This window comes from Carassius auratus, unplaced genomic scaffold, assembly GCF_003368295.1.
Source record: "Carassius auratus strain Wakin unplaced genomic scaffold, ASM336829v1 scaf_tig00214326, whole genome shotgun sequence".
NCBI classification, from domain to species: Eukaryota; Metazoa; Chordata; class Actinopteri; order Cypriniformes; family Cyprinidae; genus Carassius; species Carassius auratus.
In genome coordinates, this window is record NW_020527616.1 from 11,176 (window position 1) to 29,343 (window position 18,168).

At 40.3% G+C, this 18,168-nt stretch overlaps 1 protein-coding gene across 1 annotated transcript; it reads left to right on the forward strand.

Moving 5' to 3' along the window:
- The first annotated feature begins 12,679 nt into the window (after positions 1-12,679).
- Positions 12,680-16,357, forward strand: LOC113091824 (SLAM family member 7-like). Its single transcript, XM_026257462.1, has 6 exons — positions 12,680-12,970; positions 13,679-13,984; positions 14,220-14,480; positions 14,613-14,726; positions 15,207-15,253; positions 16,039-16,357. Exons 1-6 carry the CDS (start codon positions 12,916-12,918, stop codon positions 16,210-16,212), a joined length of 957 nt encoding a protein of 318 aa, XP_026113247.1. The 5' UTR covers positions 12,680-12,915; the 3' UTR covers positions 16,213-16,357.
- Positions 16,358-18,168: the final 1,811 nt, after the last annotated feature.

Here is an 18,168-nt window from a genome sequence, read left to right on the forward strand (position 1 = left end):
GTGAACGACTCAATGTTATGTTCGTTATCTGGCTCATCTTGGTGTTCATCTTCAGTTCTCTCTTCACAGCAGTTCAGTCAGTGTACTGTTTGAGTAAATGAATTACTCCGGGATATTGGTTTGTTTGAACTCAGAGGGAGTGTCAGACACATTAAAAAAGTTAACAGTTTAAGGGGGGGGGGGGGTGAAATGCTAATTTTCACTCAATATCCTGTTAATCTTGAGTACCTATAGAGTAGTACTGCATCCTTCATAACTCCAAAAAGTCTTTGTTTTTATTATATTTATAAGAGAAAGATAGTCTGTACCAATTTTTACCGGAAAAAAACACGAGCGCCTAGAGGCGTGATGTGTGGGCGGAGCTAAAGAATCACGAGCGCCAGTAGGCTTTTGCATTGAGAGCGTTTGGAAGCTGTGACACAGATCCAGAGGCTGAAATTTAACAAGAGCAGCATCAGCAAATGCGTCTCTATGTGGTATGTACTGAAACTGTATATATTTGCTTAGCGGTTTTGGAAAATGACTAAGTTCCACTTTATGTCGTCTTTTTTTTTTTTTTTTTTTTTTTAAGCTGTACATGTGGAAAGTGCAGTTTGATGACAACATCGCATGTTGTTTACTTGATGTGCTCACGCACCGATTGCTAAGTTCACAACACAGAGATATTTGAAGCAGTTTTACACACCGCATGCGGTTCCAACACACGATCGTGACCCTTTTCCGTTGGGACTGCATTATCCTTAAGAAATAAACGATGTTCAAATCCGTCGTCAAACTGGGCCTTGTTTGTAAAACAAGCATCTTCGAAATGCAGGGAACAAACAAAAACACTTGCACAACTCCGTTGATGCTCTGTAAAAATAAACTCCATCCACTGTTCCCTTAATGCTGTTTCTTTTTTTTTTGGTAATCTGTGCAGGGTTGTCTTGCCCTGGCAACCAAAAACACACTTCTTTTGTGACTTTTCGCGACGCTCTCGCTCTGATCAGTGAATCACTCTGATCAGTGAAATGTTTGTGCTCAGCCTCGCTATAAGGGAGCGCGCGCTCTTCCGGCAGAAGTGCCTCAGGACCCCCCCCCCCCCCTTTAAGTCATTTGTGGATTAATGCGTATTGGAGACGCAAACTGTTTAAAATGACTCAGTTCGATTTGGTGAACTGGTTCAAAAAGATCAGGTTACCCCGAATGATTCTTTTGCAAGCCAGATATCACATACTGCTTTGTTTTGAACTCTCTCACAACAGACACGGAAGACAAGACATTGCTGAATAAAGTCGTAGTTTTTGCTATTTTTGGACCAAAATGTATTTTCAATGCTTAAAAAAATTCTCTGATGTCACATGTTCAATATCATCAAAAAGTTGATTTATTTCACTAATTCCATTCAAAAGGTTAAACTTGTATATTATATTTATTCATTACACACAAACTGTTATATTTCAAATGTTTATTTCTTTTTATAGGTGGAAAAGCTTCTCGACATGAAAAAAATGTTTCAAAGAATCATAAAAAGAAAAGTACAAATGCAGTTGAAGAAAGTTATTTCAAGGGCACACAAATTATAATAATTATGCATACATTTCATTTATTATAAATTTTTTAAAAAGTGAAAAAAAGAGGATAACCTATTATAAGTAATATTAAAGAAGAAGAAATTTACAAAAAATGGCGGATGGACAAATAGACTGAATGAAATGACATTCTTTGCCACAGATGAGAAAAATATGTAGTGATGCAAGAAAAAATAACCAGCCACAGTTGTGCATTGACCATTTCTGAGAACAGCATCATTGGTCTATGACATACAAACGCTTTTAAATGCCCCTCTATAAAGCAACAGCTTCTGGTAAGTGCTTAGATGTCCTCATTGATGTAGGAAGGATATGTGGGCTTCAAGCAGCTTTCTGATCTTTCTCATGCTAAACAGGCCAACATATAAGGCAAAGTTGAAGACAAAAGAAAACTTACTTGCAAAACAAAAATGGTAAAAACAAAAACTCTGACTCTAATTAGTCTACTTTATGAAACGTTTTTTGTATGCTTAGAAATAATAAGCATATAAAATTGATGCTCTGTACAAAGTTTTTTAATGCATGTTAAAGATTAAGCATTAAGGCTGAATTAACTTAACTAATGTACTAAAACTGTTTGCTGCATAAATGGCCTCCTATGCTGCTCACTTTGGTTATACCAAATATCCAAAGGTTTTTGTTATTTTTGGTGTTGTGTGAAGAATACATCTATAACTTTCTTTTTCTACTAAAATTTTTAAATTAAATAAAATTATTATTATTATTATTATTTATAAATAATATTTAGAAATTATTTTTTTTACAATTTTAACATTTGTTAATTTAAGATGGCCTTAAAATGTTTATCATGATGAAATGAACATCAAATATAAGAGATAAAAAGTTGAGAATTTACTGCTCTCTGAAGACAAGCTGATAGGTTGACAAGTGCAAGATCTTTGGTCTGCACACACTTACTTCTAAGGGCTAGTGGTTTGTAAAGTGGTAAGTAACCATAGTAATATCGACCTTCCTTTGCTTTATCTCTGACGGTTTAGTTTTGAAGGTGGCTGCAAGAACAGACTAGAACAGCGAGGGATAGAACAGACACACAGTACTGCATTTTAATGTAGTTTTTGTGTTTTGTTTAGAAATGTCCTGTCTAGGTGATTTAAATGAGGTTCACAGAGTGTTTCACAAAAAATGCTTGACTTCCTCTTCTAGACAGTAGGTAGCACATCATAACAACAAGACAGAGACCCTCTGTCTGTTGCAATGGATATTGGTCAATTTCTTGTGTTATTCATGAAAGTTCTGATCTCCAGCACAGGTAACAAAGCCAATTTACTTTGCTCTGAAAGTTAGTTAATGGTTATTTATATGGTTATGTGCGATACACAAAACTGTTACTATTCAAAGTGATGATATATTTCCATAACTGGCTATAAGAGCGTGGCAGGCACAGACTGATGGAGGGGCATGGGAGAATTTGCATTCCTTTGGGCACATCGATAAGACCAAAAGGGCACTTTAGCACTGACTATTAAAGGGCGAGTAGTGGCGAGCCAAGGGGGGAGATGATGTTTAGAAATAAACACAACAAATCAGTGTCTGAAATAATTCAGCTAACAAATAATGCTTCTAAAATAATGCTTCTATAGTTACAATAATATTACAGGACTGTCTGTAAATTTTCCCATCATGCATGTGGATTTACAGTAAAAACATGAATACAATGCATTGTTGTAAATGTAAAATTTTTTGTAAAAAGTACATCACTTGCTAACAGTGTGGGACTATGTGATGTCCATTGCAAAAGGAGTAGGCACATTAATCTTTCCACATATTTGTATTGTAAATAATATTAATTATCACCAAAACATTAAAGATCTTTATCTAGTCTTTACTGAATATGAAAATTATATTTTTTGTTGATTGTCACTGTTTGGAATAAAGCTGGTTGTATGGGTAAAAGGTTGTATGTAGCATAAATATGAAACTGATGAAAAAAGTCACGATGCCTCTTCTTCTTGTTCTTCTCCTCAGCATCTGGACCTGGAAACCATGTGTTCATACAGACAGGGGGCTCTGTTGAACTGTTGAACATAAAAAATAAAACACTGCCAGAGTTTAATAGTTTAGTCTGGGTGAAAGATATGTCAGACAATATAATCAAATTCATAAGTCAGTCTGGATATATAAGAGAGCACAGTTCATATAAGAACAGAGTGGAGTTCAATACTGAAACCTTCTCTGTCACACTGAGGAACATGAAGAAGACAGACAGTGGAATCTACATGGCAAAAACAAAAGGAGATCAAGAAATATGTGTTGCTAAACACAACATATCAGTTATAGGTGATTGCATATTGTACTATGTTCTTTATTTTTTACAATGGCACTTATGACATTTTCAAATGATAATAGCAATATAATTGACATTACAAGGTAACAGAAACAAGATTATATGAAGGATATTTTTAGCTGTGCATCTGCTTTCATAGAAAAAAGTTTATAATATTTTTTTTTTCAGTCAAAGACTATTATTGTTTTATGCAAATGGAAGAAAATACATTTTCAACTCATTTTTAACTCTCTTGATCTATAAAGAGCGTCCGAAATTGTCATATAGAAAGTCACTTATCAAGGCAACATAATAATTTACTGAAATATTTTTTTTTACATATTTAATTTCACCTTATTGAATTGCATTGCATATCCAAGTCAGGCTTCACCTTAGCTGCAACATGCACTTTGAAAAGTCTTAACCTATAACCTCTCCATGCAAAATGTTTCAGATCCAGTGGATTTTCCTGTTCTGAAAGAGAACTTCACCATGATAAGTGTTAACGTCTGTATCGTGAACGTCTCATGCAGTGGGCGTGATCATACAGTAAGCAGATCATACAGATACTACAGCAACAACTGCACTCAGGAGGAAGTGACATCATTTGGATCCAGACTCTACTCCTGTATTGTATAGAGAACATAGTTGTTTGTATGTTCTACAGCAACCCAGTCAGTTGGAAAAATGACACAGTAGAGATTCACCAACTTTGCACAAGTCATGAACGTAAATAACTACTTTTACATAATCCATATTTGTATTCTTAGCAGTTTATTCTTTAATAAAATACTAAAAAGTATCTTTAACTAGGATATGACTGTTCTGATGATCATTAATGTGAAAGATTTAATTTCAGCAGAGAATCTCAAAGAAATCAACAGTTCCTTTCCTCTCCATTGGCTCTTGGTCATCGCTGGTGTATCAGTGTTGGTTTTCACAGCAGTGTCTGTAATATGCTGCTCTTACAAGAAGCGTAAAAAGAGTATGTCTGCCTTAATGAAATAGAAATGACTGTAGCCTCAGTATAATTTTTAGTATGCAAGTCACTTTCTAAATCTATTCTAAATCTCTTAGGTGCTCAACAGTATGATCAGACAGTCTAAGCGCAAGGTCAGGTAAGCTTCAGATATTTTTTGTATATTCATCATATAAAATGAATACTCTTAGTTCAAGAATGAATTGAATGAATAAATCCTAACACATAATAGAATATGTGCTTCATTGGAAGTCTTTCAAATTTGTTCAGGTGGTGTCCACATTGTATTAGCTACTGTATATAGAGTCTAAATGCAAATGTGCATGAACAGAAGGATTTATATGACTGTTTGTCTGGATTGCTCTGCAGCTGAGGAATGACGTGCAAAGACCCCTGGAGATGTTGGAGAAATCAGCGAATCCTCAAACTGTGTATGGATTTACAGTGGAATAAAAACAAACTCACAATATCAGTCAGACAATGCCTACTCCTCAGGTAAGAAAGAGAGGGAAACATTTTGTCACGGTTGGGTTAAGGGAAAAACACAAGGAAAGGGTAAGATCCAATAGCAGGTAAGGTTTATTGCACAAACAGGTTAAATACAAAATAAAACTGTCTTGAGAGACAAACCAAACAAAAAGGGAACCGGATGAAACGGGGAACTCGGAAGAACGAGAAGGTAGAGGAAGTCTCGGGGAACGAGAGCATGAGACACATAGGGTAAGGACTCCATAAAGACGACAGAGAAAGACAGCTCTATATAGGGAGACTAATGACTAAGGATAGTCAACACCTGTGCGATTTAATTGGAGTGCAATTACTGTGACGACATGACCAGACAAGCGGAATTAAAGTGCCTATGGTGAAGTGCCTAAGGAGAAGTGCGCTCACTAGGGGACACCCAGGAAACAGAGACTGATAGCGTGACATTACCCCCTCCCCTACGGAGCAGCTACCAGATGCTCCACCTGAAACCCCGGAAAACCCAACAGAAAAAGAGGTAGGAGGGAGGTGAAGCGGAGGCGGACTAGGGGGAGGGACGGAGGGTCAGAAAACAGAGACAAACAACCAGGTGAAAAGGAGAGACAAAGACAGGACAACCAGGTAAAATGGAAGAAAAGAGACGGAACAACCAGACGTGATGGAAAGGCAGAGACAGGAAGGTGTAACACAAAACAAGGAGTCCAGGAGGGTGGTGGACCGGCGGAAGGAAAGAGGGGAGGGACGGAGGGCCAGGTCCAACGGAGGAAAATAGAAAAAACAAAAAACAAATGAAAACAAAAACATAGGTAAATGGAGGCGTTAGGTGATGCCCACCCGGGCGGAACAGAGGGCCATCACACCCACGTGGTCAAAGCAGAAGCCCCCCCAGGGCGGAGTGGAGTGCCACCACCTCCACGTGGTCACGGCCGAAGTCCCCCAGGGCGGTGCGGATGACCACCACGTCCTCTTGGTCACCGCCAGAGTCCCCCAGGGCGGAGCGGATGACCACCACGTGGTTGCGACCGGAGTCTCCCGAGACGGAGCGGATGACCACCACGTCCTCATGGTCACCGCCAGAGACCCCCAGGGCGGAGCGGACGACCACCACGTCCTTGTGGTCAATGTCGGAGTCCCCCAGGATGGAGCAGCCGGCCACCCAGTGACTAGACTGGTCTCTGGAGGGTAACCGGTGACTGGCTCTGGAGGGTCATCGGTGACTGCCTCGGTCAAGGCATCGGGAGCGAACTCGGACACTGCATCGGGAATGGCGTCAAGCACCGCCTTGGTAACGGCCTCAGAAGTGGTCTCTGGCACCGCCTCGGACTTGGCCTCTGGAACCGCCTCGGGCACTGCCTCGACCTCGGGCACCGCCTCGGGAACTGCATCGGGCACCGCCTCGGGAACTGCATCGGCCTCGGGAACTGCATCGGGCACCGCCTCGGGAACTGCATCGGCCTCGGGAACTGCATCGGCCTCGGGCACCGCCTCGGGAACTGCATCGGGCACCGCCTCGGCCTCGGGAACTGCATCGGCCTCGGGCACCGCCTCGGGAACTGCATCGGGCACCGCCTCGGCCTCAGGAACTGCATCGGCCTCGGGAACCGCATCGGCCTCGGGAACCGCATCGAGCTCCGCCTCGGGAACCGCATCGGCCTCGGAACTGCATCGAGCTCCGCCTCGGGAACTGCATCGAGCTCCGCCTCGGGAACTGCATCGAGCTCCGCCTCGGGGAACTGCATCGAGCTCCGCCTCGGGAACTGCATCGAGCTCCGCCTCGGGAACTGCATCGAGCTCCGCCTCGGGAACTGCATCGAGCTCCGCCTCGGGAACTGCATCGAGCTCCGCCTCGGGAACTGCATCGAGCTCCGCCTCGGGAACTGCATCGAGCTCCGCCTCGGGAACTGCATCGAGCTCCGCCTCGGGAACTGCATCGAGCTCCGCCTCGGGAACTGCATCGAGCTCCGCCTCGGGAACTGCATCGAGCTCCGCCTCGGGAACTGCATCGAGCTCCGCCTCGGGAACTGCATCGAGCTCCGCCTCGGGAACTGCATCGAGCTCCGCCTCGGGAACTGCATCGAGCTCCGCCTCGGGAACTGCATCGAGCTCCGCCTCGGGAACTGCATCGGGCTCCGCCGGGAAACTGCATCGGGCTCCGCCGGGGAAACTGCATCGGGCTCCGCCGGGGAAACTGCATCGGGCTCCGCCGGGGAAACTGCATCGGGCTCCGCCGGGGAAACTGCATCGGGCTCCGCCGGGGAAACTGCATCGGGCTCCGCCTCGGGAAACTGCATCGGGCTCCGCCTCGGGAAACTGCATCGGGCTCCGCCTCGGGAAACTGCATCGGGCTCCGCCTCGGGAAACTGCATCGGGCTCCGCCTCGGGAACTGCATCGGGCTCCGCCTCGGGAACTGCATCGGGCTCCGCCTCGGGAACTGCATCGGGCTCCGCCTCGGGAACTGCATCGGGCTCCGCCTCGGGAACTGCATCGGGCTCCGCCTCGGGAACTGCATCGAGCTCCGCCTCGGGAACTGCATCGAGCTCCGCCGGGGAAACTGCATCGGGCTCCGCCTCGGGGAACAGCATCGGGCTCCGCCTCGGGAACAGCATCGGGCTCCGCCTCGGGAACAGCATCGGGCTCCGCCTCGGGAACAGCATCGGGCTCCGCCTCGGGAACTGCATCGGGCTCCGCCTCGGGAACTGCATCGGGCTCCGCCTCGGGAACTGCATCGGGCTCCGCCTCGGGAACTGCATCGGGCTCCGCCTCGGGAACTGCATCGGGCTCCGCCTCGGGAACTGCATCGGGCTCCGCCTCGGGAACTGCATCGGGCTCCGCCTCGGGAACTGCATCGGGCTCCGCCTCGGGAACTGCATCGGGCTCCGCCTCGGGAACAGCATCGGGCACCGCCTCGGGAACAGCATCGGGCACCGCCTCGGGAACAGCCTCAGCCTCTGGGACTTTCTCCAGGCCTTGAGGGACGGTCGACGCCTGTCTCCTCCTCCTCCGTCCTCCACGATGGCGAGTCGGCGGCACCTTGTCTGGAGACTCAGGCGTTGAGTCGTCCATCTTGAGCTGTGGCTCTGGGCTGGCGACCATCCTGTGCTGTGTCTCAAAGCTGGTGGCCATCGTGTGCTGTGGCGCTAGGCTGGTGGCCATCGTGTGCTGTGGCGCTGGGCTGGCGGCCATCTTGTGCTGTGGCACTGGGCAGGTGGCCATCTTGTCTGGAAACTCTGGTGTGGTTGTTGCATCCCACTGAGCACGATGGTGCAGGTAATTGGTAAACCCCCAAAAGTCCAGGATCTCTAACCCCTTCATCTCCCATTGAGGTAGAGGATCATCCAGGCAATTATTAAACAAATCTTTTAGTGCTGCATCATTGTAACCTAACCCGACTGCCAAAGTCCAAAACAATTGCGCCAGGCCACCCACCTCACTTCCCTTTTGATGAAGGGTGGTTAAGTTCCGGAATCTCCCCCTCCGTTCCTCCATGGTGGCTGGGGAACCGATTCGAAATCTCACACCGCTGGATCTAGGCATGATGGAGTCCTTCTGTCACGGTTGGGTTAAGGGAAAAACACAAGAAAAGGGTAAGATCCAATAGCAGGTAAGGTTTATTGCACAAACAGGTTAAATACAAAATAAGACTGTCTTGAGAGACAAACCAAACAAAAAGGGAACCGGATGAAACGGGGAACTCGGAAGAACGAGAAGGTAGAGGAAGTCTCGGGGAACGAGAGCATGAGACACATAGGGTAAGGACTCCATAAAGACGACAGAGAAAGACAGCTCTATATAGGGAGACTAATGACTAAGGATAGTCAACACCTGTGCGATTTAATTGGAGTGCAATTACTGTGACGACATGACCAGACAAGCGGAATTAAAGTGCCTATGGTGAAGTGCCTAAGGAGAAGTGCGCTCACTAGGGGACACCCAGGAAACAGAGACTGATAGCGTGACACATTTACTTCTATCTTTAATGCAAAACCTTATAAATATAGATAGATAGATGTCAAAAGGCCAATATGTAAATATGTTTGTTTCTATTTTATATACTTACTATAGACCAATATACATATATTCACAGATACGGAAACAAGTGCAAAAGGAAAATCACCCCAGCACCACCTACAGTACAATAGGACAAAACCAAAAACCATCATTTGCCTCTGAAACAGATCATACAATTTATTCAGCAGTGTATTAATCCACGCGGGCCAGACAACCTGTGCATAAATAGCAGAGGTTAAATGTATGTTAAATTGTGTATTCGATAGATATCTTAAAATATTGTTAGGATATTTTAAAGGGATCATATGAATCTCTAAAAAGAACATTATTTTGTGTATTTGGTGAAATTAAATGTGAAAAAACAAAAAAACTAATATTACTTACCACATACTGTACATTATTGTTTCTCTTCTATACCCCACCTTTCTGAAATGTGTTGACTTTTACAAGGCTCCTCATTCTGAAAATCAAGGTATGCTCTGATTGGCCAGCTATCCAGTGCGTTGTGATTGACCATATGCCTCAAGCATGTGACAGAAATGTTGCGCCCCTTGCTATACTGTGATGCCACGTGTCCTGGCTCGATGAGACAAAACCAATAAAGCCCATTATAAAATAGGCATTTGTTGCATCCAGTGGTGGCATAATTAGTGATTATAATGATTTATATTCAAGTTTATTTGTATAGATCCTTTATATGATACAAATCATTGCATAGCAACAAGAAAATTAAGTTTCTACAATTTATTCTGTCTTTTTACACTTTGCCTTGCATATGGCACCATGTAAACATTTAACCATGTCTGCATTTGTGATCTAAGAAATGACAAACAACAACTTCTTTCTTTGCGTGAACATTTCTGAAACGTGTTGATTTTTACAAGGCTCGTCTCTCTAAAAAGCAAGGTGTGCTCTGATTGGCAAGCTATCCACTTGAAAGTGGATACAGTGAAAACCGATCTGGTGATCCACAGTGTAACAGGTTTACTCTGGTTGTGTTTTGTTGTTCTCAATGAAGACAATGCGGCTGGAGGAGGTTTCAGGATGTTTTATTCTGCAAAAAACAGGTCTGCAGAAACACACAGAGCACAATTAAACTTAGAGCACAATTAAAACAATTAAACCTCTCTCGCCTTCAGTCTGCCCGTACAGCATGGAAAAGACTTGGAGGAATGTCCTTACGAGCGCTCTCATTTGAAGAGCAAGAGAAAGCACAACCGACCCCGTCAGCAGCATATGTGCTTCTAAAGATGGCACTGTAGGCCAATCACACGAGGTATCATGTGCGTCACCAATATGTGCCCCATATAAGAAAATATTCTGCATGAACGGTTCCCACTATAATTAATTATGTACATTATGCCCCATAATAACTCCAAACAAAAGTATGAAGCACAAAATTATAAGATTTGATGAAGTTCATTAACAATATTCATATTTTGTAATATTTGAACCAGCTACAACAGCGTGAAGTTGATGTGTTTCCTCGACCAGCACAAATCATCTCTATGATGAAGTGGATATCATGCTCTTTTGGAAGGCCATACAAAGTAGTTTCACTTTCACAATGAAACACACACCTTCTCCACGAAATGGCGCCAGTGGCAGCAAAGAGAATAAAAGGTACACCTTTCTTTGCGTGAACATTTGGTCACCATTTTGCAAATCTGCCCACATAGCGAGGAAGAGCAGTGGGGGCGTTTTAGAATGAGCCATTTTAGGCGGGCATGGCAGTGTTTTAACTTTGATAAAGAATATCTCTTTGAATATGAGACTTAATTCTTTGCAACTTTACATATATTCTTTATGCATCAAGAGCTTGTAACACTACAAAGAGATTTTTTTTAAATCGCATCATATGACCCCTTTAACAAATAATAGCAAGTATCAGTAGTAATGAGTGTTAATATTGGTGATAATTGTTTCGTTGAAGTTGACTTGTTGCCATTAAACTGTTTTATTTTGTCTGTTTGTTTTTTAATTAACGGTGTTCAGACAGACTTTTGCTCTGAAACTGATCATAATATTAATTGTGTTTATAAAGTATTATCATTGGAGCATGAGTAAATAAAGGTAAGGTGTCAAACTTCTCTCTCTTATAGCCATGAAAAACATGTATTTGTAAAATTAAGCAAGAAGAAAACATTCTTGTGTTTAGCAGAAGAAAAACCTCATACAGGTTTGGAACAACTTTAGGTGATTAAATTATGACAGATTTCATTTTCAGTGAACTATCCCTTTAAGTGTGCAGATCCTTACATACAGTTTATTGCCATAGTATCATGTGTGTACTTTCCAGAATAGTTTTTGTTTTCACCTAAAGCAAATGTTATGAGGGTATACCCATTTATTTTTATTTTACATATTATGGAAATCAAAGGGGATCAGCAGTTTTGAAAGTACAGTATCTTTTTGTGTGTTCAGCAGAAGAAGAGAAAAAACTACAGGTTTGGAACAACTTGAGGGTGAGTAAATGATGACCGTTTTCACTTTTTGGGTGAACTATCCATTTAAGTGTGCAGATTATTACATACTTTATATTGCCATAATATCAATTGCGTAGCTTCCAGAATAGTTTTTGTATCCATCTACAGTAAATCAAATGTTATGAGGATATTCCCATTTATGATACATTTTTGCTTTTTTAGTGAAATAGTTAATTCACACATAGGCCTTCTACAGAGTAGGAATAGTTAATGTTTTTGCTGTCTCAACTGACTCCATACAGCTCATGTTTCTATCACAGACCAAGCTTATGGAATTATATTTGGTTCACTAAAAATGAACGAAACATTATAAAACCGAACGTAACTTTTTCATAAACTATGAAAAATATGCCATTACAAAAGAAGAAAAACACAATGAAAGTGAAAAGAAATGAACTCAGTCGCACAAATGTAACAGGCTCTTCAAATATGCTTAATTCTTTGTTAATGTTTTTCAAAGATTCGTTTTCGCGAGTCGTGGATTCTGAATTCTTTGGCTCAGATTTTGCTTATGTTTCGCAGTGGCATCTGTACTTCCCGGTCAGAGAGCACCTGTCTATCAAAAGCTCACTATCCAATCAGAGTAGATCACTGTTAAGCCCGCCCCCATGTGAAGTTTGTGTCAAAACACCAAACGAAAAACTGGGAAACGTAAGCGAAATCTGAGCCAATGTATTCAGAATTCACAATTTGTGAAAACGAATCTTTGAAAAACATTAACAAAGAATGAAGCATATTTGAAGAGCCTGTTACATTTGTGCAACTGTGTTAATTTTTTTCATTTTCATTGTGTTTTTCTTCTTTTGTAATAGCATAGTTTCTGAAAAAGTTATGTTCAGTTGTATAAAGTTATGTTCATTTTTATTGAACCAAATGTAATTCCATACAAGCTGAGCTAAAACTCATTTCTTGAGACTCTTAACCGTTTCCAAACAAATGTGCAGTTTTTCTCAGTTTCCTATTTTTGGCTTACATGCATCTTGACGTCAGTTACAGAATTTGCTGCTGTATGTAGTTTCAGGAATTCTGTTTCTTTGAGTGAACTTCAGTATCTACAAGGAAGTCATTGCAACAGCAGTGATTAATGTTTTAAATTTGTTACAATGGCATTAAATCACATACTCAGATTCCTTCTTTGTCTTCTAACCTTCAAAACAGGTAAAACACATTCATTAAAATATGTTATATATAATATGTAACCAGAAATGTATCAAAACAACCATATATTATTTTCTTTCCTAATGCTGTCTGCAATAAATTTAATATACAAACATTACCTTTCTAATCGTTTTGTATTCTATCTATTTTTTATTTATTATAAAATTATAAAATGACCTCTAACACTAGCTTGCTATATTCTTTTTCTATTCTATCTGTTTACTTTTGATTTATTATATTATTTAAAAGTCCATGCTACGTGTACTGCGTTTAAGCTAACTGAGACTTGTTAAAGAACTTATATATCATTGCTCTTTTGTTGTTTTTGTTGTCCTCATTTGTAAGTCCCTTTGGAAAAAAGCGTCTGCTAATTGACTAAATGTAAATGTAATTTAAATTTAATAACAAAATAAAGTGAGAAAAACAGTTTGAAACAGAGTACAAGGTCTAAATTTGAAGCAGAATCCATCCTACCTATTTTTTATATGTGTAAGCAGAGACAAAGCTCCAGATATGGGCATTATTGCTGTATTTCATTTTTAATATGCTATTCCATTGTTGTAAAATGTGTGTGTGTATGTATGTAGTATTTTTATACATTAAAATACTACATACCTGCATACAAACTTTTCACAAAGAGAGAACAGCATAAAACTCCTGTAGTACCAGTACACATTTTGAAAAATGGGCATCTTTCTCTCTCCTCAGGGTTCAGTGCTGAGATCTCTGTGTTTGTGCAGACAGGAGCTTCTGTTCAACTGGATATACAGACACAACAACTACCAGAGTTTGATCTTTTAGCCTGGATGAATGATAAATCAGAGAATATAGTTAGATACAGTGATTCCAAAAGAGTAACACCTCATGATTCCTACAAGGACAGAGTGGTTTTCAATGATGTAACCTTCTCTCTGACTCTGAAAAACATGCAGAAGAATGACAGTAGACTCTACACAGCAAGAATAAGTGGATCAATAAACAAAGATTTGGTCTCATACAGAGTTTCTGTTATAGGTGAGTCTCATTTCTTTGTGTGATTAAATGTTTTCCTGCATAAAAGATAATTCAGAAGGGCAGTTTATGAACAGTTTAACACTTTTACGTATGTGCAAATTAAGACCAGCTTTTGGCACATTGTCTTTAATTCAGGATCTTCTACTGCAAAAAAATAATAATAATAATTAAAAAATAATAATAATTTGTGTTGTGCTTAGATGTGTTTTGATCTTGATTTAAATGTGTGTTTCAGACTCTGTGGAGGCTCCTGTCCTGACTGTGAACTCAGACTGGATCAGTGGTAACTTCTGTACTGTGAACTTCACATGCAGAGCTCATGAGCTCATGATTAACTCCAGCTATCAGAACAACAGCTGTTCTCCACAGGAAGTGACATCACAGATCCACACTCTCACCCTGGACTGCAGTGAGGAATACATCATCTGTAACCATAGCAACCCTGTCAGCTGGAAACAAGACAGAAGAAACATCACACAACTCTGCATTTATGAAGGTATCTGACCAAACACAGAGACACTCAATCATTCAGAGTACAAATCAACATCTCTCAAAATTGCTCACTTTGGTTGAATAAATTTAGTCTAACAAGCTGACAACTGTAATCTTATTGTGTCTTATTTTCCAGAGAATAAATTAAACAATGACCAGACTGTGTCACCTCTCCTGTGGCCAGTTGTTTGTTTGGTGGCATTGTGCATTTTGAGTCTTTTAGTCTTGCTGCACTTCAAGTATAAAAAAGGTATGTCAATGTTGCCTCATTCTCTATGAAAAACCTGATCTCTGTGTTCATCAGTTAACAATTAAGTACTTTACTGATTTTGTAAAGTCATAAAAAAGAAAGATGAAAATTTATTTTGTATTTTTGTGTACTTTGTATTTTTTGTATGTATGTATGTATGTATTTTTTTCTCTCTTTTAGTAAATTGTAATACTGCAGTACAATATTGTCTTCATTTATGAAATGGTTTCCACTACACCTGCTGTATTCAACTGAGTACATGAGGAAAGCCCCAGATGCAGTTTCACAACATAATACTAAAAGAACTCAGTTTAGAGCAGTTTGGAATTAACAGATATATATATATATATATATATATATATATATATATATATATATATATATATATATATATATATATATATATATATATATATATATATATATATTATTTAATAAGTGATGATGCTGATATGTTGCTGTACATTCTAAACCTCACAGGTGCTCAGGAGGAGATAGAAGGTAATACAGTCTATGCTCAAGTTGAGGTAAGCTTCAAACTACTGTTCATCACTAAGCTCGCAGACACCATGTGTTCTCATGCAGTGTAGTTGTAATCATGTTCAATATAATTCATAATAATATGGGAGGATATATCATGTACATCTATTTCTGTAATGATTGGTTATTTGTATGTATTAATGTTTTGGTTTCAGTAACACAAAGCTTCCATCTATAAATCAGCGGTTCCAAAACAATTCAAACGTATATCGTCATGTTATCTTTAACAGTATATCAAACATAAACATATCATCTAAATAAAAGGACATTATTCGTAAGAACTTTTCTCAGTATGATGAACAACTTGTTTATCCAAAGAAAGTTTTTTTTTTCACTTCAAAAAACCTTTAGCACAATGCACAGGTTGTGTCAATGTTAAAGGATGAAACTATAGACACCTATAAAGTGTTGTAGATATTTAGATTTTTTTTAGATTTGTTATGTCCCAGGACATATTATTATATATTTGTTGTGCGTTACATCTGTGGATGAAACTGTTGATGTACCTGGGTAACTGTGCAGTGTTTTTGTACTTTTGTTTTCTTGCTTGATTCACGTGTTCTTTCTCAATTACACAAGCAATTAAAAAGGAACGGCAAGTAACACTCTGAATTATGCATGAAAAACTAATAAAATAGTATTTTTTATATATTTTTTGTAAAACTTACTCCAATAATCTATATATGTATATAAAATATATATACATATTTTATTTTATTTATTTATTTATTTTCTCAGTGAGGGATTAAAAAACACTTTCTTGATGCATTAGGCTGAAGACCAGACACGAGAGAAAACAGGAAATGATCGACCCATCACAGTCTACTGGACATTAGGACAACACAAAAAACCTACAACCCCCCCTGAAACAGACCATGCAGTTTATTCAGAGGTGTACAAACAACCAAATGAGAAACTATCTGCCATTTCAGCCGATGACACTTAAAATGAAACTGGCTATGTGTCATGGGGAAGTTGTTATGAGACTTGATCTCAAAATGGCTTCCTTTGTTACATGCCGCATGTTTTGTATTTCTTGTTGTTTACTTTACCGCTGTACTTTAAAGTAAATTTAAATTGTATTTTGTCCCATTCTGTTCTTGTTTCCTGTCATGTTTGTAGTTTCTTTGCAGTAGTTTTGATCATGTTACAGACTCTAATGTAGGGGATTTACATTTTTCTAATATGTGGAGACTTTTATTTTGATGTTTGTCGTGGGCGCCGCCATTTTGTAGGTTTTGACGAGTTGCGCGGAGAGAGCGAGAGAGCGGAGAAGAGCAGCGGTGAGCTGAAATTGAATGTTGATCTCGGGTAGTCAATCGCGGGAAAAAGTCCCGTTTAGACTCGCGACATATATAAGAGCTGCATGACGTTGCTTCTGAGTCTTCGTGTATATGAACAAGTTTAACGAAGTAAGCGTTAAAATGAGTTTTCTGCCGTGTTCATGCATGAAGCTGGACAAAAGGCCTGTTAGTTTCATTAAGTCTCAGTCACGTAGGAGTTAAACAGTCTCGTGTTTTCTTTGCTTCAAACAGTTTTTGTTTCATTTGTTCAAACGAACTTGAAACAGTGATTGCTGTTACTGATCGTGTGAATTAAGGTTCGCTGAGTCATCGGATAGGGTCGTGCGTTGTTTGTCTTCTCATTGTGCCTCGATCAGCTGGGATTGCGGCCTCGTTGAATCAAGCTGCCGTCGTCAGGATCGCGAGGACAATCGCTGAGGGTTAGTGAGTGAAGAAACAGTACCCTGCCATCCATTGGACATCTTTCAGCACCTCATTCATGAACCAAGAGTGGTGATAAAAATTATTTTCCTCTTTCCCTTCTGAAAACTGGTAAGCAAACTGCCATTTTCTGTAAGTGAGTCATCTGAACTGTGAAATCATACAGATATTTTGATGGAACTGTGATCAGTGAATTTTCCTGCGAAGGGATTCATAGTCTTTCTTTTGTGTACATAACTGAACTTTTTGGGACTGTGAACTCCATATATGGATAGAGTATAACTTTTCACCTTTTTTTTCCTGGATTTTTGAATTGGATCTTGGATTTTTGAGCCGGATTGAAGTGAACTTCAAAGTGTACTTTGTTTGAAAGGTTGAGTTAACTGTGAAACGTTTTGTTTAAGGTTACTTACAATAAGTGACACTGATTCTTACTTTCCTCAGATTGAACTGTAACTGACACAAATCTGTTGATTTTTCATCTCTATTATTTTCCACATTTCTTTTATTTCACTTTGATTTGTTTACACTTGAAATTGTTTTGTAAACTTTGTGAAAACAAGGAAAACGTAATCATTTAAAATCTTGCAGTACAAATAAATGTAAAATTTGTTTGTTAACTGAAAACTGTTTATGCTAATTTTGAGTCACTTATACTAAGGAGTGGGGGCGTCTTACCTATCCTGTTAGATTCAGGGGAGGGCGGGTTTTGCAGTTAACTAGGTTTACCTCCTGAGTTTTCTACATACACACACTTCAGGTGGCTGCCGTGTATTGAGTAAATCCTGAAGCCCACCTCGCTGATTTGAGCATTACACATTGCAACACGATAGACACTACATACAACTAGTCTAACAGTTGTACAAAGACTAAAAGCATTGGGTGGGGGGACTAGGATCCTGTTGCTCACTCAGTCATCCTTAGTATAGTGCTGAATATTTCCCCCACAAGGCGGTGGCATATTCCCCTCCGCCACATATTGGCGTCACGAACAGGATCAATTCCTGGTTCCTGATTCAGTGTAAGTTCATGGTCCTAGAGCCGACACTATGGCTGAACTGGACGAGTTAAAGAAACAGTTTGAAGAGATGCAAAGGCGTTTCGGTGAGCAGACATGCATGTTAGAGCAAGCCAGAGCCGAACAGAGAGAGGCGCTTTCCCTCGCTAAAACTGTTATT